This window comes from Mastomys coucha, unplaced genomic scaffold (assembly GCF_008632895.1).
Source record: "Mastomys coucha isolate ucsf_1 unplaced genomic scaffold, UCSF_Mcou_1 pScaffold18, whole genome shotgun sequence".
Lineage (NCBI taxonomy): Eukaryota > Metazoa > Chordata > Mammalia > Rodentia > Muridae > Mastomys > Mastomys coucha.
Genome location: NW_022196900.1, coordinates 115,521,543 through 115,543,970, shown reverse-complemented (window position 1 = coordinate 115,543,970; position 22,428 = coordinate 115,521,543). Strand labels below are relative to the sequence as shown.

The 22,428-nt window shown below is 46.6% G+C and overlaps 2 protein-coding genes across 11 annotated transcripts in view; one reads left to right on the top strand and one right to left on the bottom strand.

Annotated features, from left to right (window-relative positions):
• The window catches only part of Agrn (agrin), a 33,416-nt gene extending 29,266 nt beyond the window's left edge, over positions 1–4,150 (top strand). For 4 of the 8 annotated variants that reach the window (XM_031379866.1, XM_031379865.1, XM_031379870.1 and 1 more), the window contains 8 exons: positions 9–125; positions 269–461; positions 545–632; positions 819–842; positions 1,567–1,599; positions 1,884–2,108; positions 2,393–2,496; positions 2,754–4,150. In XM_031379866.1, coding sequence (XP_031235726.1) covers positions 9–125; positions 269–461; positions 545–632; positions 819–842; positions 1,567–1,599; positions 1,884–2,108; positions 2,393–2,496; positions 2,754–2,911 — 942 coding nt within the window. In that variant the 3' untranslated portion in view covers positions 2,912–4,150. The remainder of the gene's footprint in view (positions 1–8; positions 126–268; positions 462–544; positions 633–818; positions 843–1,566; positions 1,600–1,883; positions 2,109–2,392; positions 2,497–2,753) is intronic. The other 4 variants (XM_031379869.1, XM_031379868.1, XM_031379872.1 and 1 more) reach the window with 2 other exon arrangements.
• A 14,637-nt stretch (positions 4,151–18,787) lies between these two features.
• Positions 18,788–22,428, bottom strand: part of Rnf223 (ring finger protein 223) — a 5,103-nt gene continuing 1,462 nt past the window's right edge. The window contains exons 1-3 of one of the 3 annotated variants that reach the window (XM_031379853.1): positions 22,299–22,422; positions 21,415–21,819; positions 18,788–20,064 (exon numbers count right to left, since the gene is read on the bottom strand). In XM_031379853.1, coding sequence (XP_031235713.1) covers positions 19,288–20,055 — 768 coding nt within the window. In that variant the 5' untranslated portion in view covers positions 20,056–20,064; positions 21,415–21,819; positions 22,299–22,422 and the 3' untranslated portion in view covers positions 18,788–19,287. Of the gene's footprint in view, positions 20,065–21,414; positions 22,423–22,428 lie in introns of those variants that run through there. The other 2 variants (XM_031379852.1, XM_031379851.1) reach the window with 2 other exon arrangements.

The window sequence follows — 22,428 nt, the reverse complement described above, 5'->3', positions numbered from 1 at the left end:
TCCTGTAGGTGCCACACACCATGCTCAACCTCAAGGAGCCTCTCTATGTTGGGGGAGCTCCTGACTTCAGCAAGCTGGCCCGGGGGGCCGCAGTATCTTCTGGCTTCGATGGTGCCATCCAGCTGGTATGGAGATGGGCACCAGCCAGGTTTCTCCACAGTGGGGTGGAGAGGGTCAATCATTGTATGTGGGGATTATGTCCCAGGTGAGGATTGTCTCATCAGAGAGTAGCGTATGTGATTAAGTTACTCCCTCCTCTCATCTTCAGGTATCTCTAAGAGGCCATCAACTGCTGACTCAGGAGCATGTGTTGCGGGCAGTAGATGTCTCGCCTTTTGCAGACCACCCTTGTACCCAGGCCTTGGGCAACCCCTGCCTTAATGGGGGCTCGTGTATCCCGAGGGAAGCCACTTATGAATGCCTGTGTCCTGGGGGCTTCTCTGGGCTGCACTGCGAGAAGGGTGAGCACTGGCAGCCCAGGGCTGAGACTTGACATGGCCTGGAGATCTCACCTGAGGCCCATTTCATCCCATCTGTCTCCCAGGGCTAGTTGAGAAGTCAGTGGGGGACCTAGAAACACTGGCCTTTGATGGGCGGACCTACATCGAATACCTCAATGCTGTGATTGAGAGGTAACATGCAGTCAGGAGCCAGGCACTCCCTCTACCCTTGGCTGTCCTGTCTGGTCCTGTCTGTGCATGCCATGCAGGGTATGGGTGTTAGATTCTCCATATCCCTCTCAGCTCTGGCCAGGAGGGAAGGCTCAGAATCTACCCTACCCTCTTCATTCTCACTATCTCTGTCTCTTTGTTTACAAGCGAGCTGACCAATGAGATCCCAGCGTAAGTAGGCTCTTGGCTCTAGTCATACCTTGGCACTCACTCATGTCCATGCTTTGCTCCTAGCATTACAATCTTGAGCCCTATTAAAGGTAGAATTTCTACCCTAGATGGAGGATAGGTTGGGGCCTGTTCATATACTGTCAGGCTCGGCTTCCTGCCTTGAAAGTGATCAATCCTCTACCTAGGATATACCTGCCAAGGGCCATCACCCACACCACGGCAGCTCCAATGCAAGTGTGATTTTGTATGTGTGTATACATGTTTCTATGTATATATACTTGGTATGTACTAGGTATGTACTAGGGTATGTATCTGATTTATGGGAACGTATGTAGTATTGTATCTACTTATGCCCATATGTGCTTTGGGACATGCACATGTGTATGTAAATGTGAGTGCCAATGATGTGTGTACATGTATGCAAATGTGTATGGTGTATGTGTGATGTGTGTGATATATGTGTATGATCATGTGTATGCTAGGGCATCTCCAGGGCTGCTGCCATCAGAAGAACCTTTATGATTCCATATCGCCAGTGCCTCTCGTCCCCAACATGTGTGTTTCATAAGAATCACTGCCAAAGCCCTTTGTGGGAAGGGCCATTGGTACTCTGGAATTATGCTTGTTCTTCCTCTCAAGTGCACATGTTGACAAAGGGGAGTTTGGCTTGCATTCAGCCTGTCTTGTCTCCTGCTTACTGCTTCCCTCTCTTCCTGCTTCTAAGCCCCGAAACTCTGGATTCCCGGGCCCTTTTCAGGTAAGCACATGGCAGTACTTGAGAGACCCAGCACATTATGTTGCCATGTGCTTGCCTCTTGTCTGCCATCTCTTTAATCAACTTTGTCTAGTTGACCTTGTCTACTCTCTCTCCTTTGTTGCATTGTTGGTGTTAGCCCTGCCCACCCAGTTGCCTGGTTGTGAGCACTAGCTTCTGGTCTCTATAATAGTAGCTCAAGCTTTTGTGCTCTGACAGCACCCACACCTACCCCACTCCATTGCCTACTACCCTAGAAGCCCTTGACCCATCCTTTTACTTTTCAGTGAGAAGGCACTGCAGAGCAACCACTTTGAACTGAGCTTACGCACTGAAGCCACTCAGGGGCTGGTGCTATGGATTGGCAAGGCCGCAGAACGTGCAGATTATATGGCTCTGGCCATTGTGGATGGGCACCTACAACTGAGCTATGATCTAGGTTCCCAACCAGTTGTGCTGCGCTCCACTGTGAAGGTCAACACCAACCGCTGGCTTCGAGTCAGGGCTCATAGGTCAGTGAAGTCCACTGAGAACAACATAGGTAGTGGATGAACTTGCTTAGCTGGGTCATACTCAGTCACTCATGGTAATGACTCAAGGTTTGTGACTGAGATGGGCAAGAGGAAACAGTAAAAAGACACAGGAGAAGCAATCAGCTACTGCTTGCCAGGATAACATATAGTGTTACTTTCAGGGTGTGGTATCTACAAGGCAAGTGATGGAGAAAATGTGGTATCTAGGTCCTAGAGGAGGTAGGGAGGGTGCTCTTGACAGCTTTGTCTCACCCATCTCCTAGGGAGCACAGGGAAGGTTCTCTTCAGGTGGGCAATGAAGCCCCTGTGACTGGCTCTTCCCCATTGGGTGCCACACAATTGGACACAGATGGAGCCCTATGGCTTGGTGAGTGTTTGGAACTGGCCAGGGGAGGGGATACCCAAGGGTCTCAAACTATATGATAGATAGACTGTCCTGAAGCTGACATCTGAAGTGGCCCATCTTGATAACAGATAGGCTATCCAGGGCAGGGCAGCACCCTCTTCTTCATTAACCTTGCAGGTCTTAGTCTGTGCACATATATAGCACCCCACTGGTAATCAGGTGCTGGTGGGCCCTATATGTTGGCATCACTGCCTGCTAATCTGTTATCTGTCCTGTAGGAGGCCTGCAGAAGCTTCCTGTGGGGCAGGCTCTACCCAAGGCCTATGGCACAGGTTTTGTGGGCTGTCTGCGGGACGTGGTAGTGGGCCATCGCCAGCTGCATCTGCTAGAGGACGCTGTCACCAAACCAGAGCTAAGACCCTGTCCCACTCCCTGAGCTGCCACCAGAGCTACTACCTTCCCTACTGTAATTATTTTCTATTTTTGTAAACTTGTTGCATTTTTATATGATTTTCTTGACTGCACGTTGGCCAGAAGGACTGCTGGCCTGGCCTCTCTTCCGTCCGGGCAGCTGTGCTGCAGAGACAAAGTGGTGCTGAGGGACTCTTAAGTAGGCCATAGCACCTAGAGCCCTGGGCTTTGAAGGCAGCCGTAGGACACACTCCTCTGTCTAAGGTATCATGCCTCAGCCCCTTGCACTGTATGTTTCTACCTGTCCACTTGTATTGATCCTTTGGGTCTCCTGGCCCATTGTTAAGCCCTGTTCGTGTGTTATTAATGTGTTATTGGAAGGGAACTGTGTCCTTGAGCAGTAGGGGGCTATTGGGGTTGAGGGGGCCTTCATTAAACCAAGTAACATTGGGTCCTCTGTAGGTTCCCACTTAAGCTGCTCTCCTATGTGTGCTGAGGGCCAGCCTCACCCCAGGCTAGCCTGGACCCCTTAGTGCTCCCTGTGACAATACTGTGATATCAAAAAACTGATAATAATTGGAGCAGCATCTTACTTCCCAAAATGTGTTTGCCTGTCCCTGGAGGCTGGAAACAGAAGCCAGGCTATATCTAAGTGTCCTGACTGGCCTTCAGCTGGACTTATCCACCTACTCAGTTACCTAAACATGGTCATGCTTTCCCCCAGGCCACTTAGGAACCCCTAAGAGGGAGTGCATCACTATAGGATGTGGTTGACCTCCATTGCTTACCTGCCTAAGCAGCCAGCTGCATCCGTCTCTCAAAGATATCTAGCCAGACTCCTAACCATATTCTTCAACCACTGATTTTGTTTGATTTCTGATGTGGAAGTGCAGTCATTCCTGGTTTAACTCACAGCAACTTTTCATTGGCAACCCTCAACTGGTCCATTGTAATTATGGTCATCCTTGTCTGAGTGACAGTTACTGCCCAGTGTCCAGCCAAGGACAGGTGCAGGAATGGCAGAGATGACTATGGAGCCAAAAATGACTGAAACTGAAACAACCATCTGCTTCTCCATTCCCTATCTTTAATATCCAGCACAGTCATCTTGGGAGAAAAACTAGATAAATCTGGGATGGGGGCAGTCTGACCTTCCTGCTTCGGTGATCCAAGGCTAGAGGGAGCTGCATGGTATCTTGTTACTAACTCCAGTATGTGTCAGTGTCAAATACCATGAAATAAAGTCTGAAAACCTTAAAATAGGGACTGTGTTTGTTACCGGCCTGGTGGCTTCTTGCTCAGATTCATGAGGCACAGACTTCAAGCTCTCCTGTTCCTTGGTGGAGAGGTAGAACCTGAACTCGGAATCCACCACTCCTTTCGGCTGAACTGCCTTACATGTTGAAGATGCATTCTGCTAGAAGTGGGATGGGTGCAGGTGGGATGGGTGCAGGGTGTGTGTGAAGGCTAACTCAAAAGGTACTATGCTTGGGCAACAAAGCTACAATGTGTGTGTGTGTGTGTGTGTGTGTGTGTGTATGTACAAATCTGCATATAAGGAAGGGAGCTAGTGGTTGCACTGAGGATAAAACCAGGCAAATAGGGTGAGAATGCCTTTGTGGAAATATATGAGCTAGAATAGTAGTCAGGTAGCCCTTTATCTGGTTCAGATGTATATGGTGGGAGACATTAACTAAGAAGCCCTGAGAAGGATCACTGGCACCTCCAAAAATATATAAGTAGGAAGTCTTCAAGATATTGAAGCTCCCTCTAAGAGCAGGAAGAAAAAAAGGGTGGTACAGTTGGCTCAGTGGCTCCTTGAACTCACGACTTAAAATTATGCTATTCTGATTTTGTGTTAATAAAGTCTGTCTTATGTTTTATTGCTGCGAAAAGATACCATAACCACAATATCTTAGGGTTTCTATTGCTATGAAGAGACACCATGACCACACAACTCTTATAAAGGAAAATATTTCATAGGGCTGGCTTAAAGTTTCGGTATCCATTATTGCCATGGCAGGAAGCATGGTGACATGCAGACAGGATTCTGGAGAAGGAGCTGAGAGTTTTACATCTTGATCCCCAAGCAACAGGAAGAGACAATCATACTAGGCCTGGCTTGAGCATTTGAGACCTCAAAGCCTGCCCCCAATGACACACTCCTTCAACAAATTCACACCTACTCCAACAAGGCTATATCTCCTAATAATGCCACTCTATGGATCTAAGGGGGCCATTTTTACTCATTTTGCATTCCACTCCTTGGCCCCCATAGGCGTATAGCCATATCATAATGCAAAAGGCATTTAGTCCAACTGCAAAAGTCCCCAGTCTATCACAGTGTCAACACTATTTAAAAGTTCAAAGTCTCTTTTAAGACTCATGCAATCTCTTAGCTGTAATTCCCTATAAAATAAATCAGTGAAAAACCAGAGCACATACTTCCAACATGCAGTGTCATAGGATATACATTACTGTTGCGGGAAATTTAAAAAATGAATCCACCCCACAAACTCTTTCCCACCGGACCACAGAACTGTCTGGCCACACTACGTCCCGGCAGGCTCATGTTTTAACCCAATCATCCTAACCTTGTAAAAACCTTAACTTGGTTGTTATAACTACTCGGTCCTTCACTACCTCTAAGCTTGGCCATTCTGGAACTCTCTGAATAGACCTGAGTTTTGCTGGGTGAGGTCATACACTAAGGTTACTACTTCCTTTATTCTATCTACCTTCAGACTTTAATCTGTTTATCTCCTTGAACACAGGACTTAGCTCTATTCCACTTCCTGGTGCCCCTTTTCTCCTTGAACTGTATGTTTTGTATTTTTTTCTTGCCCAGCTTGCTCCTTTTCATTATAGATCTTTATAAGAGTGAACACTAATAACCAAATGACAGAGTCACTACTAGGCTATTTGAAATCTCCTCTGCCAATGTCAATCCAAAACTCTTCAATTTAGCCTCAGGCAGACTTTGGACAAGGGCAAAAAGCAGCCACATAGAAATATTCTCTGAAACCTCTTGAGCCAGTCCCCCACAGTTCAAATCACCCTCAGCACCACTGTCTTCTATGCACCTACCAGAATTTCTCATTAAGCTCCACTTAAGACATTCAACTGCTTTATTAATCCAAAGTCTACATTCAAAAAAAAACAAAAAAACATGGTCAGGCCCATTACAGCAATGTTCCAGTCTCTAGTACAGACTTGTGTTAGTTTTGGTGTCTATTGCTCTGGAGATACACCATGCTACAGCAGCTCTTACAAAGGAAAACATTTAGTTGGGGTGTGCTTACAATTTCAAAGGTTTAGTCCATTATTATGGCAGAAAGCTTGATGGCATGCAAGCAGACAGGATACTAAAGAAGGAGCTTAATATGTAGGAAACAGGAAGAGACAGTCACACTAGGCCTGGCTTGAGCATCTGAGAACTCAAAGCCTGTCCCCGGTGACACACCTCCTTTAACATGGCCATACCTCCTAATAGTACCACTCTCTATGGGCCAGTGGGGGCTGTTTATTCAAACCACCATATTTGGCAACTTGTTTGGATTTGGGGGAGGGGGGTGTTTTTTGTTTTGTTTTGAGACAAGTTTTCTCTGAGTCCTGGCTGTCCTGGAACTTGTTCTGTAGATCAGGCTGGCCTTGAACTCAGATATCTGCCTCCTAAGTACTGTAATTAAAGGTGTGTGCCACTATCACCCAGTCATGGCAACTCCTAAAAGAAAACACATTTAACTGGGGCTTGCCTACAGTTTCAGAGTATGGTGGCACATAGGTGCTAGAGAAGGAGCTGAAAGTTCTACATCTGTACTCACAAACATTAGGGAGAGAAAGACACTCTGCTCAGCTTAGGCTTTTGAAACCTCAAAGCCCATCCCCAAGGATATACTTCCTTTTTTTTTTTTAAGGATATACTTCCTTTAACAAGGCCACACCTCCTAATCTTTCTCAAACAGTTCCACTCACTAATGACTAAATATTTAAATATATGAGCCTATGGTGGTCATTCTTCGTTCTTATTCAAACCACCACCACCAAAAACAAGAAAGAAAAAAAGACAAAAACAAAACAAACAAACAACAAAAAAACGGGGCCAGTGAAATGACTGAAAGTTCTGACAACCTGAATTCAATCCCTAGAACCTATATAAAAGGTGGATAGAGAGAACCAACTCCATAAAATGTTTTTCTATCACACGGGGCAATGGTACACACACAAATAATAATAAAATAAATTTAAACTGAAATCCTATATAGCCAGGCATGGTGACATGCCTTCAGTCTCGGGAGATAGAGGCAAGCAGATCTTGAATTTGAGGCCAACCCGAACTAAACGGTAAATTCCAGGCCAGCTACAGCTGAACAATGAGAACTTGTCTCAAATGAACAACAGAAAATAGTTGTAAGCTCACCCAGGTGGTCCATAAGTCCATGAATCCAACTATTCACTACCTGTTCCCCTCATCGATTTGCTTTTATAGGCGTGCTAAGTATCTTTAGTGCTCCAGTTGAATGTCGGACACTCAGAATGGGCAGAGCGGCCATTGCCATAGCAGGTCCTGAGAGTGTGTCCGGTTGCAGTACAGGCTGTATTGCTCTTCAGGAAATGTTGGAGAACTGAAGTCCTGCTCAGCTCTTGCTAGAGTACAATGGGCCTGAAGTTCCCACCAGGAACAACACAAGTCAATGCCCAGCCACTGGAGTAGATAGGAGTAGTGGGAAAATATGGTAAGTACATCTAGGTTAGACAGCTCAGAAAGCTGACTTCATGAGGAGGGCTTGAAGCATGGCAAGATGGAACACAGGCCATGTAGGTAGTGAGCAGGTTGGAGGCAGGTGAAAGTAGTCCAGGAACATTTGGATGGGGCAATCTCTGATGGTCTGAAGGGGGCTGGATTGGAGAGCTTGAGACCCTCTCTGTAGAGGGTTGATGAAGAGTGCACACCTATCCACAATGTTCTGGGAAGTAAAAGGAAAGGCAGCCTGGAAGACTAGGGAAAGGTGGGTTCTCTAGGAAATGTCACTGTTGGTTACTTTGAGAGTAACATGACCCCAAGTAACAGCCCCAGCTATCCTGGAACTTATTTTATAAACCAGACTAGCCTTGAACTTTCAAAGATCCACCTGCCTCTACCTCCCGTGTGATGGGATTAAAGGAGTGCACCACCACCCCTGGCCTTTTTATTTATTTATTTTAGATTTATTTATTATTATTATTAATGAGTACACTGTAGCTATCTTCAGATACACCAGAAGAGGGCATCAGATTTCATTATGGGTGGTTGTGAGCCACCATGTGGTTGCTGGGATTTGAACTCACGACCTTTGGAAGAGCAGTGGGTGTTCTTACCCGCTGAGCCATCTCACCAGCCCCAAGGCCTTTTTATTTTTATAATGTACATTGATGCTTTGCCTTCATGTATGTCTGTGTGAGTGTGTTAATCCCTGGAATGGAAGTTACAGACAGTTGCAAACTGCTGTGTGGATGTTAGGAATCAAACCTAGATTTTCGGGAAACAACCTGCACTCCTTTTTTCTTTTTTTTTTTTTAGTATAGAATAGAGTTTATTCTGGGCATAGGGAGGGGAGATGAGAGAGTAGAGGAGTAGAGGCCGGCTATGAGCACGTGGAGAAAGAGGGAGGAGGCCCCATGAGCACGTGGAGAAAGAGGGGAAAGAGGAACTGGGAGAGAGGGTGAAGGGGCAAGAGGACAGAGCAGAAGCAAAAAGACTAGAGTTTGGGGTTTTTTTTTTCAACCTGTACTCTTTAATTGCTGAGTCATCAGTTCTTACCCCCTTCCCTTCCACCTCCAAATGATTTTGAAGAGAGTAAGTTACAACAGCAATGAATTTACTCTCCATGGCTGTATAACTGGAAGCAGAACTGTTAGAGGCTAACAATTACAGGAAGAGCCTCAAGCATGAGGGGGAGAGGAAATCTATGTTCATCATGCTTATTGTGCAAGGAAGGTGGCCAGCAGGTTGAGGGTCACTCCAGATGTCAGACCAAGCTGCATCTTCACTATCTAAGTCTGGGAGCCTATATTCTCCCTTTATTTAGAAGTAGGAACCACTTCTTTTTTTAAAAAAAGATTTATTTATTTATTTTATGTGTATGAGTACACTGTAGCTGTACAGATGGCCGTGAGCCACCATGTGGCTGCTGGGAATTGAACTTAGGATGGCATGGCTCGCTCTGGCCCCACCCCCCCACTCCGGCTCCTTTGTGCTCAGGCATAATACACTGCAGCTGTCTTCAGACACACCAGTCAGTAGAGTTGGGATAGCAAACACAATCAGCAGTAGTGGCACTGCCTAACAGAGACAGCCAGGCCTCAGCCTCAGCACAAGTCAGCAGGAGGGACCAGGGCCAACAGGAGCTCAAGGAGAAGTCCTTGGCTTTGCCTCTCTCAACAAAGTGAAGAGCAGCGAAGATTCGAGATCAACAAGCATTGGACAGCAAGCTCTATAAGCAAGCCCATCTCAGCCTCCATCACTGTTGATTTCTTTTTATGCTTCCTCCAAACATCATGTGTCCTCCATGGATCTTGCCTCAGCACATGTGTCTATCTCAGATGACATCACTCTGCCAATCAGCTCAAGTCCACAGAAGTGGCAAGAAACTGCAGCATGCCACCAGGTTTTTGGTGCATTTCTCTCTATGGAATCTTGACAAACGGAGCTCAACTACAAATGTAAGGCAGACCAATACATTCATGTCATTAGTGAAGAATCATATGTTCTTTCACGTGCTTGCCTTTCACAAGCAGAAATCCTTTCTTCTGTGTCTGCTTCAGATAAACATTCCTTCACAAGTCTGCTTTAGCCTTTTACCTGTGTCCATTTCAGCTAAATGTTCCTTCATGTGTTTGCCCCAGCAAAACACCAGCCAACTGACTTCCCAAAGAACCCTTAAGTTTCCACTTCAACAGGCCTAAACATAGTGACAGACAATGTGACAAATCAGAGAAAGATTAGATAATAAGATACACCCAACTCTCACTAGAAGAGAGAAAACAAGGAAGTTATTTAGCAGTGTGGAGAGAGAGTAGGCAGTTTTACCAGAAGAGTTTTACAGAGACAGGCTGAAGAAATAACAAGCTAGACACAGGTAAAGACAGAATGGGCTAGAGAATTAGGACAAATTGCTAGGGTTAGTTTGAGATTAAGCAGAGCAATTCCAGAGAGAGAGAGAGAGAGAGACACAGAGAGAAGACAGATTGAATCAGTCAGTTTGAAGAGGAGTTTGAGCCAGAATAGCTGAGTTGAATCAGCCAGCCAGAACTAGGAAGGGGTGAATTTACTCAGCAGTAAGTCTTGAAGGTTGGAAACATTCAAGGCCTAGATAAGATTTTACAGAGGCTAGAAGCTTTTAGGACTAGGGCTAGGTTAGCAGACTAAAGCAGTAAGCTCTGGAGACAATTTACATCAGGCAAATAAAAGCAACTTTTACAAGCAATTTCTTGGGCCTCAGATATCAACATGTGTGGGATTGTGAAAGGCAGTCTGGTTTCTGGTTGAGCTAGGCTTAAAACCCCGGTGACCCCACAGTGGGTAGCCTGCAAGGAATGGTAGGCCTTTGCCATGCTCCTGGACACCAGGCCCCTGACACAAGGCAGCAGCTCTTCATAATTCTGTGGCCATTAGTCATGGTAACACTATGTAAATAAGGGCAATGCCCCAAGCCCTTCCACAGGTAGAGGATGTGACCACAGATCACGTAGCCTCAAAGATAGAGCTCCATTTTAATGAGTTACCTAAAGGCCTGGAAGCTTAGCCAATAAAAACCCTTCTCAGACACTCCTCTCTGCAAAAGGTATTTGAAAGTGGGGTATGGTTTTCTCATCGTCACTCTCTGCCATGACAGTAAATGCCTTAAAAGTACGGATTGTCTCTTCTCGTGGGGTCTGCTGTGGGGAGCACTGGAACAGGCCTTGGTCTAAAGAGCTGGCAGCTAATCTCTTGCAGAAGGCTTCTCTGCGCTCCCAGCCATGTACTCCACCAAGCCAAGCCGCCTGCCAACAAGCCAAGAACTCTCTCCTTCCCGCGGGACCCAGCCAGAGCTCCCCACTTTTCCGCTTTAGTCCTGGTCTAGATCCAGCCTGCTGGCCCCCACTCCATTCTCAGCTCTTCCTCTGCATCCAGGGCATCTGGGGTGTAAAAGAGTCTGAGAACCTGGTGTTCCTGGCCTCTGTGCAGGTCTGGGGACCGCCCCCCCAGCCGATTTTGGCAGTCCCCAGGGACCTCAGACTGTGCTTCCCCACCCCCAGAGTGGGGTCCAGAGGCTTCTCATAGCCAATGCTGGTATGGTATGGGGTTCTGTGCAATCAAAACTCCCACATCCCGCCTCCCCAAGTGGTCTGAGCCCTGGGGAGGATGCAGGCCACCCTTTAACCCACAAACATGGTCTCCAGCAGCTGTCTAGACCACTGATATCCACATAAAATCCAAGCTTCAACTCAGCATGAAACAACAACATGGATCACAAATATCAGTATGGCCTCCATTGGGCAGCAGGACCATGGAGGTCTTTCAAGGAGATCCAGTCCAGAACATGAGCCATTCTTCATTTTGGACACCCTGTCCTTGCTCAGAGCCAGGATGATCGATAGTGTCTGAGTCTGCACAAGCTTCAAGCTACTACTCTCCACCCTGCTGGCCCTACTTGGTAACAACTTGTTCCCTTGTCCACTATAACCTTATCTCATGTTATATCTCTGGTTCCATCCCTTTCCACCATGCACGCATCCTTCCCATCCCTCCCTCTTAATGGCACTGGGAACAGCAGTGTGTCACAGGATTTTTCCCCCAAACATCTTTATTTTAAAGATTGATTTTCTGTATATGAGTTCACTGTTGCTGACACACCAGAAGAGGGAGTCAGATCCCATTACAGATGGTAACATTTTTAACTTGCTCATTGGTAAATTGAGCTGTTTGTATTTCTGTTTAAGAACCAATGTTCCTTCAGTAGTATCAATTATGATTCCTGTAACTGTTAGAATAGCAGTGATTAGCAATCCTATAAACCAGTGGTTTTCATCTTGTGAGATGGCTTGGTGGTTAAAAGCTCTGACTGTTCTTCCAGAGGTCCTGAGTTCAATTCCACTCATCTGTAATGGGATCCAATGCCCTCTTCTGGTGAGTCTGAAGACTCACATAAAATAAATAAATAAATCTTAGAAAAATAAAAATCTCTGTATCTTTATAGTCATTTAACCTTTTATTTTATTTTTTCTTCCTAATGCCTGAAACATAGATGTTTTAGTATTGAGAACAGTCATTGGAAAGGTAAATCTTTTTAATTACTAGGCTGTAAGGGGGTAGTAAAAACAAAATTTAAGTCAGTAACAACAGTATGGTAGTTTTGAGTTTGCTTTTACACGGAAACCTGTGTGTTTATCTATCTCAGTAGGAAGCCTACTAATGCTAGGAAAAGGCAAGGCCTCATTTTTATATTTGAAACATTTAGAGGCCTTGTCAGAATTTGTATTTTTCATAAGTCACTGCAATAAATAAAGTGGTAGCAATCTCTTTATTGTCCTGTCTTTTTATAGCTTATTGTAGAAAATTACCAAAGTCCACAAAGGCCTCTGTAGGGTTTTTTCTGTTAGTGGAAGAAGCCCCTAAGTGTATCTTAAAGTCAGGGACTTTAATTTATTTTTATTTATTTACTTACTTAAAGCCCTTGTGGCAGTTGGTGAGCTCCATCGTTTTTGTTTTTTACTAACCAATCGAGGGCTAGCAGGTTATTGAGTCTCAGCTTTGAAGCTTTTTTAAATTCACAAGTCTCAGGTTATTAAACTTTGGAAGTTTTAAAATTGCTATTTTAAAGCAACACACCCATCTTTGTACCAAAAGTTATTACAAAGGCAGAATGTTTTTAAGAGGAAAGCAAACTTTCTTTTAACTATAGATGGGCTTGCCAGGCAGTCTCTTGGGAGCAGCTGGTGGACTGTTTGCTCCTGCTATAGCAGGTGGAAGGGCTGCTGAATTGTCTGATGAAGACAGAACATCAGCCACAGAACAACAAGGCCCCATAGGAATTGTGCAGCCATAATACGTAAAGAGATGAAAATTCACAAGCTTATTGTAAAGAGGATAATTTATAATCTCTAGCCACTCCTGTGAAGTCTGATTTAACCCTTTTCTTAAAAGGACCTTGTTTCACACATTCTCTGGACTTTAAAAATATTTTGCCGGGGTGGTAGGTGGGGCAGCTGGAGAGATGGCTCAGCAGTTAAGAGCATTGACTGCTCTTCTGAAGGTCCTGAGTTCAAATCCCAGCAACCACATGGTGGCTCACAACCATCCATAGTGAGATCTGATGCCCTCTTCTGGTGTGTCTGAAGACAGCTACAGTGTACTTACATACATTAAATAAATAAATCTATAAAAAAAGAAAAAGAAAAAAATATTTTGCTGGGCAGTGGTGGCACATGCCTTTAATAGTAGCCCTCAGGAAGCAGAGGCAGATGGATCTCTGAGTTCAAGGCCAGCCTGGTCTACAGAGCTAGTTCTAGGACAGCCAAAGCTACACAAAGAAACCCTGTCTTGAAAAACCAATAAATAAATGAATAATATTTCATCTTTGTCAATTTCATTTGAACTAATGCCTTCATGCTTGGTTGCCAATGGAGGACAAGGAATTTTAAATTTTTGTTAGACCCTGGAGGACAATTTAGATTTCTCACAGGGCTTTCAAACCATCAGCATTCCAAATACTAAAGAATTGTATAGGAATTGTTCAGCTTGTTCGTGTTTTCATTTTATAGTTTTTTCTATTCTGACAGTTCTCAGAATTTAATGTTCCCTCTCCTGAGAACCATGGATTATGCTCAATAACAGTGTGTATATATTAATCTAAATCATCTTTATTTATTTTAACTCCTCTTAACTTCAACATATGATTAAGAAACTGTGTGGCGGCACACAACTTTAGTTCCAGCATTTGGGAGGCTGCAAGATTTCCATGAATTTGGCTTGGTCTAAATAAGGAGCTCAAGGACAGCCAGGACCACATAGAGACACTCTGTTGTCAAAAAACAAAAACAAAAACATATGATTAAAGAGACAGGGGCTTGGAGAGATGACTCAGTGGTTAAGAGCACTGACTGCTCTTCCAGTGGACACAGGTTTAATTCCCAGCACCCACCTGGCAGTTCACAACTGTCTGTAACTCAGGTCCAGGGGATTCAACATCCTTACACAGACATAAATGCAAATAAAGCACCAATACACATAAAATAAATAAATCATTTTTTTTTAAAAAGTAAAGAGACATAGTGTTTCTAAATACTTTGAATTCCCCATGTTCTCAAGTTGTTACCCATTTCAAATCTGTGTGTGTGTGTTTGTTTTTTCCCTTGATCATTCACTTTAGCTCAGGTCATCTTGAGCCAATGTGGAAAACAAGGATTGTTTGATTTAAGAAGGACTGCTTCTTGCTCCTAGGGTTATCCACACCTTCCACCCTAGGAGATTGCAACATCTGTACATCAGAGAAGCAGTTAATGTGAGATGGGAGAAGCTTTTCTATAGGCCCAAGAGAATATCTGAGCTTTTGGGTTGGTAGAAGCTAGTGGTTTACTAAGTTAACAGATTCTAAGAGGTTTTTATCCATTAGTCACAAGATTTAATTCCCAAAAAGAAGAGGGCAGGGAATGTCTGTTCCAGAGGACTACGAGTAGCCCAAGATAAACCAACTAGTTTGTAGGCCTACAACATTCCAATTTCTTCACAAGTCTGCAATTCTAATCAGTCAATTAGTCTTTGCAGACACAGCTTCTTTCCAGTTCTTATTCATAGGTACCACTTGTCTTGGCCATTGCAGCAGTGAGTAGCACAGGGACTTGGAAAGGAGAGCAATGATAGACACAGGAGACACAGGACTCTGGCTTCACCTCAGGAATTAACAATTTTTATTTTTCCCATCCCTGTGGAGAGTGTTGTCCAAGCTCTTCCCAGCTTGCACAGTCTCCCTGCTAGCCTTTTAAGGCCATGAGGTATGAAGGAACTCAATCAACCTAAGGGCCCTAGTGGGAAGGTCACATGGGGCTTCTGAGGAAAAATTGAAGATGGTTCCACAAGTGTCCACATTGTACTCTTATCCTCTAGGGATGGGACAGGAGCCCAAGAGTGTTGGATAAGAGGAAGTAAGGTATCAATGGAGCCATGCTGAAGTCTCCATCTGTTCAGACAGATGGCAGCAAGAATGCCAGCTCCCTTATTCCTTGCTTCTAGAGACAGCTGGAGACAGCTGTGGAACACTGGGATAAAGGAAGGTCCCAAGAAATGGGTTACTGCCTGTGTATGTGTGCTGCTCTGTAGAACATATGGGCAAGCTGATGTAAGAGCACTGTCCCCTAGAACAAGTGCTTCCAATAATAGCCAGAATTTTAACTTGCAGTTGAAAGTGGCTGTGCAACATGGCTAAGCACCAGACCCAGGGCTCAGAAGGAACTGAGGCATAGCATCATCCAGGTGATCCTGGTAGGTAACAGTTATAGGTCAGCATGGTCAGAGTTCCCAAGTCTATGCTGAGAGTGAGGAAGCCCTAAGGTAAGAGTCCACAGTCCTACCCTACTGAATCCGTTGGCTTCCATGTCCCTTAATATATTTAGTACAAGTATGCCTAGGCTCTTCAGTTCACAGAAGCCATATGTGCTGGTTATTTTGGGGGCAGAGGGGATTGCAGGGTGGCAAATTGCCACAAGCTACAGTTATTTGGGAAGAGGGAATCTCAATGAGAAAATGCTCCTGTAAGTGTTACAGCTCTGAGGAGAAAGGTGTCCTGGCAGTTGAGAGCCCTTTCACTTTACAGCTCCCCAATAGATTCAGTAGTAGGTAAGTCTTTGGGAGAATTTTCCTGATAATTGATGTGAAAGGGCCCAGGCCACTGTAGATGGTGCTGCTCCTAGACCTGTGGTCCTGAGTGGCATACGAAAGCAGGCTGAGCAAGCCATAGGGAGCAAGCCTGTGAGCAGCATTCCTCCATGGTCTGTGCTTCTGTTCTTGTGCATGTCATGTTCTGTTCTGCCTTGACTTCCCTTCATAATTACAGTACCATAAACTGTAAAGTGAAATAAACTCTTTTCTCCCCAAGTTGCTTTTAGTTATGGTGTTTGGTTACAGAAATAAGACACCACCATATCATCAACTTCAGATCCAGGTCTCTGATCCATGTCTCCAGAGTAACTTCACCTGTACTCCCCTACTCACTCCCTTCCTGACCAAAAACAGCTTTGGAATCTGTTTTGTATCCAGTGGTACCTATTTCTTTCCCAGGCACAGATTCTTTTTGCCTACAGCTGTATATGGAAGCAGGGGAAACTGTAGTTCCTCGGAACTCCATAAGGGTGGCTTTTCCCAAATATAACTCAGGTACCCTCTGTCCCACCCCAAGTATCTCCTTGTCTCTCTTGTTTTGACTCTGGTCTATCATCAGTACCATCACACAACCACGTCTGGCTCATTTCTGTGTCTGCCCATGAAAGTCCCAGTAATGCATGTGTTTCTCATCCATAAATTTCACAACTGAGTAGGGATCACCAGCTCCCTGCTCTAGTACCATGAAGCTCTGGTAGTAGTACTTTAGTGGGCTCTACTACAGCTGGAGAAGTCCAGCTGGAGCCCACTGACATCCTTAAGTTTCCTGGAGGAGGTGAAACTGGTTCAGAGCAGCGAGCCAGAGTCAGATATAGGTATCTCAGGTGTGGCTGGGGGATAGGCCACTGGATCCATGTGTCCTCAACTAGCAAATAGTGGTCCTCTTAGGGCAAATATCAGACATACCAACACCATTGTCGAGATTAATGTTCTGGTTACTGCATCTGCAGACACACGTGAGCCCCAAGCGCGCCTCCCATTTATCAGAGCCCTCCTCCCTCTTCAACCCTACTAATCCACCTCCAGATTCACCTTTGCCCGTTGGTCCCTCTCCAAAAATGCCACCTTCCTTTCTGGGTTCTGCCTCCTCCCCGACCCAACTCCTGCACCTCGCCCTTTCCTCCCCCCTTTGGGTCCCACTGGATCCGCATCTCACTACTTAGGTCACACCCACCTAGCTCACCTTGCCTTCCTGAGCTTCTTTCTCCCAGCGTTGGACTGAGACACCAACTTCTGGAATAAAGTTCTAGTTGGTGCCAATCACCACCACTAGTGGTGCGGGAGCCAGTCACTGGTTCAGTTTGAAGTTGGTTCAGGAAGGCATCCTGACGCTGAAGTAGTTATCCAAGGCCAAGAGCTGCGACTGCGCAAACAGGTTGGGAGGGGCAGCACCAGCGCGCAAAAGTGGACTAGCACCTGGTCGCTTCCGAGCAGTACCTATGGATCGCTGCATCTTGGGGGCCTGGGAAGTCTCGATGGAGTCAGGACTGGGTACTAGAAGAACCTGGAGCTACAAGCAGCGGAACCCCGGGGCGCCCCAGGTGCACCAGAGTCTCTCCCTGTTTTTTCTGGGACTGTTTTATTGGCTGACCATGGCTGGAGCTGTGGAAGACATCCAAGAATCTGCTCCTCAGTCTAGATAGGTCTAGGTCCCAGGAATGGAAAGGGCATTTAGAGATCCCAGTGTCCTGTTCTGGTTCCCAGCTGAAATGTGGTTGCAGGATTGTGACAAGAGATTACATGTGAACCTGTGCATGCCACAATTCCATATACTTTGTATGGTCCTGTGGTGTGATCTTATCGATAAGGATAGGGACAGTCTGAAACCCTGACTTAACCTGTACTTTAGCCCAACTTCCTTGTGCCCTGTCTTAACCTTAACCACTTCAGGGTGGTCTGGGATCTGATCCTTGTCATGGATGATTCATCATTGCCTTGGTTACAATGGATAAGACTTTTGGAATGAAGGCATATATGATATGCTCATGTGACCATATAGGCATTCTCACATGTCTGGCCATGCCAGTGCCATGGGTGTGACTCCATATATATGCATCACTATGTGACAGAGTGCAAAGTCACTAGCTCATGGGACATAGAACCCTTCCCCATCACAGCTGGTCTGTGGATTTGTGGTATCTCCAGTGAACTCAGTTTAGTGCCTACTGGCACTGGGATGGGGGTGAGGGTCCCCAAAGTTGACCCAGCTAGTACCTCCCTAAACCTTCTCCCTGCCTTAGCCAAAGACACAGCTAATTAGAACAGGAAGTATCTGGGCCTTGGGGTCAAAGGTAAGGACGCTGAAACTTGCCTAAGCTGGAAGTGGCCTGTTTTCTCCTGGCCATACTCACCTGGTAGTACAGGATTCCTAGGGCTAGTGGCAGAACCTGTGCCAGGCTTCATCCTGCCTCGCCTCTGGAGTGTCTAGAGTGCTCCCAGCAAGCCACTCAGGAGAGGCAAAATGCAGTCTGTTATGGGGAACCTCAGTCCACATTTTCCCAATTGGAAACAGCAGAGTCGGGGATGGTTGCTGTGGTTCCTTTCTGAGTACCCAGGTGCAGCTGTTGTTGGGAGTTGTGAGTTGGGATCCCTGATCCATGCTTCCTTCCCCTCAGGGCATCCACGAGCCAGGCAGGAAGTAGAAGGCAGAGCCTGTGTCTGGGAAAGAAGGACCTGCCAGCTGGAGCAAATGGCTGGCAGCAGGGTGCACCAGAGTAGGCTCCACTTAGAGCCCTCCAAAGAAAAAAATACTTGCTGCTGACAGCTTGGAACAAACACAGCTCAGTGAAAACTTAAAAATTGCATGCCTCTTTGTTTAATTGCTTGTTCTTCTCCCTAACAGGAACATTTAAAACAATGATTGTTGTTTCCTGCCCCCCTCCCCCTCCCACTGTGATCCAGTCAGGTTACCTGAGTAGAGGCTGGGTGGTGGGGATGTAGGATGGGAGACTTTCTAACAGGACAAATTGAATGGTAGAAGACAGAGAGGGGGTACACACAGAAACAATATTTATACAAAATAATTTATTTTAAAATGTACCATTCATAATGGCCAGGGATAGCTGGCAAGTTCCTGCTGTGGCACTGTGGCATGGGCAAAAAGTGTCCTGCCTTTTCATTTTCACTCTTAGAGAATCAGCTGCTCAGTATCCCCAGCAATGTCTTAAGAAAGGAAGGATGGCAAACTCCTGCTGTTTTGGCAATTCAGTGTGTTCAGGGAGGCCAGGCACCTGACCAAACAGACATCCCTAGGTTCCTTTCCCCATCTGTATGATAGGGTCCCAGGGCAGTTTCTGGAGCCTTTAGAAGCCTGTGGTTCTTAGAGGCTCTGAGGACTCTTTTGTTCTTATTGGCATCTAGTCCTGGAGAGTAAGGAACACATACCTATCCTATATGGGGTTCTGGGGGACCAACTATCTTCAAAAGCTGCTATGTTCTTGACCTCAGTGGGTCAGAGACCCATCCATGGAGCTGTTGAAATAGCTGGCCTGGCCGAAGTGGTGACTCTAGTTGTTGGCTAAAAGCCCAAGGAAGAGGGCATTGGTGGTGGCAGTGGTGGTGGCAGTGGCTGCAGGTGGCCGGTTACTGCAATGCAGATTTCCAGTTTTGAGTGCACACTGCACAGGCCAGAGTATCACACAAAACAGCACCAGCAACAGCACAGAAACCAGTGCTACACGACGCCAGTCCCCAAAGCGTGCCCAACAGCGGGCCAGCCAGCCTGGGTTGGGTGCAGGGCCTTGGACAGGTGCAGGTAGGGTGGGCTCAGCTGGTTTGCTCAGGCCTACGTCCACACACACAAAGCCACTGTCCTCTCGGCCAGGAGTGGTGGGCAAGGGGCGGCAACACAGTTTGGTGCCCTCAAGCCACACAGGCTCCTCTCTCTGTAGATGCGCTGGCATCTTTGCCTGTAGCTGACGGCTTGTGCGCAGTGCAGGAGCCCCAGCGGCAGGCACAGTCGTGGGCTGTCGGCAGAATGGGCAGGGCACAGCTTCTCTGCCAGGACGGCCTGCAGGCTGGGCAGCTGCCAGCCTAGCCAAGCACTCAAGGCAGAAGACATGAGCACAGGAAAGCTCTTTGGGCGTCTTAAAAATGTTGTCATAGCCTGAGAAGCAGATGGAACACTCCAATGGGGAGGCCACTTTCACTGAGCCAGGAGTACTGGGGGACTTGGGGCTGCCACCTGAGCCAGGGGACCTGGGCATTGAGGCTGTAGAGCTGTTCTGGCGGTAGGGTGGCATAGCTGTACGCCACACCCGTTGGCCTGATGACATGATTCTGAACTGTAGAACAGAGACAGGACATTATGAACTGCACTTTTCCTGAGAAACCAGCTTGTCACACCCCCTCTTTTCTTACCCACCATCAAACCCAAAGATTCCAATAAAGGACACTATCCACCTGTAGGGTACCTCCAAAATTCCACCCATGTCCAAACTGTAAACTATCCTCTTCCATTCATTATGAGGTCAAGAGTACCCCAGGCATTGATAGTCCAGACAGACTTCAAAAACTGAGGCCATGTGTCAACACTGATGGCTGGACACCTGTTGCCCATTCATTCTTCCCCATGCTAATAATGAGAGTGGTGCACTGCAGCTACTATTTTTGTCTATGCTCCGCAAGGCTGAACTCATGCTATAGAATAATCATAATAGTTCCTCCATTTGGAGAAGACAGCTCCAAGGTGGAGTAACTTAACTAGGTTCTTCTGGATGAACCAATTGAAAGCTGAGTCCTGACAGGCTCTCATGAGCTATCTATGGCTCTGTATAAGGTGGAAGGAGCTTGAACTTGGTCATGGTATAGGTCCCTGATTTGTATGGAATACATCTAAGTTGCTGGCAGCTGTGTAAGGATTCTGGGGTCTCTGTGAGGGCAGCTGGGTCCTTAAGAGCTCCAAGAGACAGGGGGGCCTCAGTAGGGGCCCAAAAAGCTTTTAAACAGCTGCAGCCTGGAATCTGGGGCCAGCTTGTTTAGTAGGGATAAGGACAAGTGCCAGAGGCCAGGGATTAAAAATGCTCTGTAACCAGTGCCCAGAGGACACCTCTGCCCTGTTCTGTCAGTATTTAGTTACACCACTGCCTGTCAAAGGAGGTGGGATGTAGAAGATCTAGGCCTTCTTTTTTTGACAGCTCAACCTCACTTCTCTGAGAGGAATCCTAGAAACACACTGACCACTTAGTACTGTTTACTTACCACCCTTCCCCTACCCCCAAAAGCCAGGACCCACAGGGTACCTCAGGGGCCACAGGCATTCTGACCAAACTAGAATATTTACCACAAAAGCCTGAACCTTATAACCCATGGAGCCCAGCAGCTACAGCAGAGATGACTCATCTCCCTGCCTCACTGGTCACCCCCAAGTAGGAGAGTAAGTAGAATGGCTTAGAGATTGCTGAACCATCACTGGGTCTGTGAATCATCTGACATCACTGTGACATCATGAGAGCTCCAACCTTCTTGCATATCACCACTTCCTGGAAGCAACAGTGGCAAGGTCTAACAGGGCCTTGGATCTATCCTCCCCTGACCTGTGCTGCTCATGAGACTGGTTCCTTAGCACCAGGCCTCATCTTCCATGAAGGGGCCTCACCCTGAGACTGCATAGGTGAAAGGTCAGCTTGTCTTACCTGGTGGCTTGGGGTCAGCAGTTCCTGGGCATGGTCCTCTTCACTGGTCACAGCAAAACTCTGTGTCTTTAGGCTGACCAGCTCTAGTAAAGCTTATTCCCACTCCTTCAGGTCCGACTCAGCCTCTGCTCCACCTGGCAGGTGTTCCTCCACAGGCTAGCAGCAGACAGCCTTCTGGTGGCACTGGTCTGGCAGGCACACCTCTTCTGTGTGTATGTGGGTGTGGAGGTATGATGCCCGTGTTCATCCAGGAGGTGGCTGACTGAGACAGGTGTGAATTCTCAGGCCATGAGTTTTGAAGCAGGTTTATTTATACCCTCCAGGATGTGGTGGCTGGGGGGGTGTGGCACTGAACATCAGTGATTGGCTGTTCTCTTCCTTGGCAGACTCAGAATGAGTGGGGAGCTAGAGGAATGGTTAGAGCCAGGGTAGGTCTAGGATCAGCACAGGCCTCTTGTCTTAGGATTTCAGATTAAGAGTAGATGTTCAGGTACTCAAACCCCTCTCCTCTGGAAAGTAAGTGTGCCACCTGGTCCCGAAGTGTGCTCAGCAGGGACACTTCACTGAACCTAGCATACTTTCAGATACAGCCCAAGTTGCCCTCTTCTGCCCCATCTCTGTGCCCACCAATGTCCTGTTCTTTCTTCTTCCATCTCACCCATATTCTCACAATTGCTTCATGCAAGGCCCCCATCTGCTGCTGTTTCAACACCCTGCTGCCTTTGGGGGAACTCCTTGTTTTGAAGTCCAGGAAGTAGGGGTGCAAGGTCAGGGCTAGGTAGACCTGGGCAACACCCTAGACGTTGGGGTAAGTTAAGAATATTAGGGACCCGGCTGGTCACAATAGATTGTGGGTACCTGCTTGGGTACCATTTGTACTATACCTCAGAGAAGAAGCTCCTAGTCTTTGTGCTTGAAAAGATGGGGTCTCAGCCGGGCGGTGGTGGCGCATGCCTTTAATCCCAGCACTTGGTAGGCAGAGGCAGGCAGATTTCTGAGTTCAAGGCCAGCCTG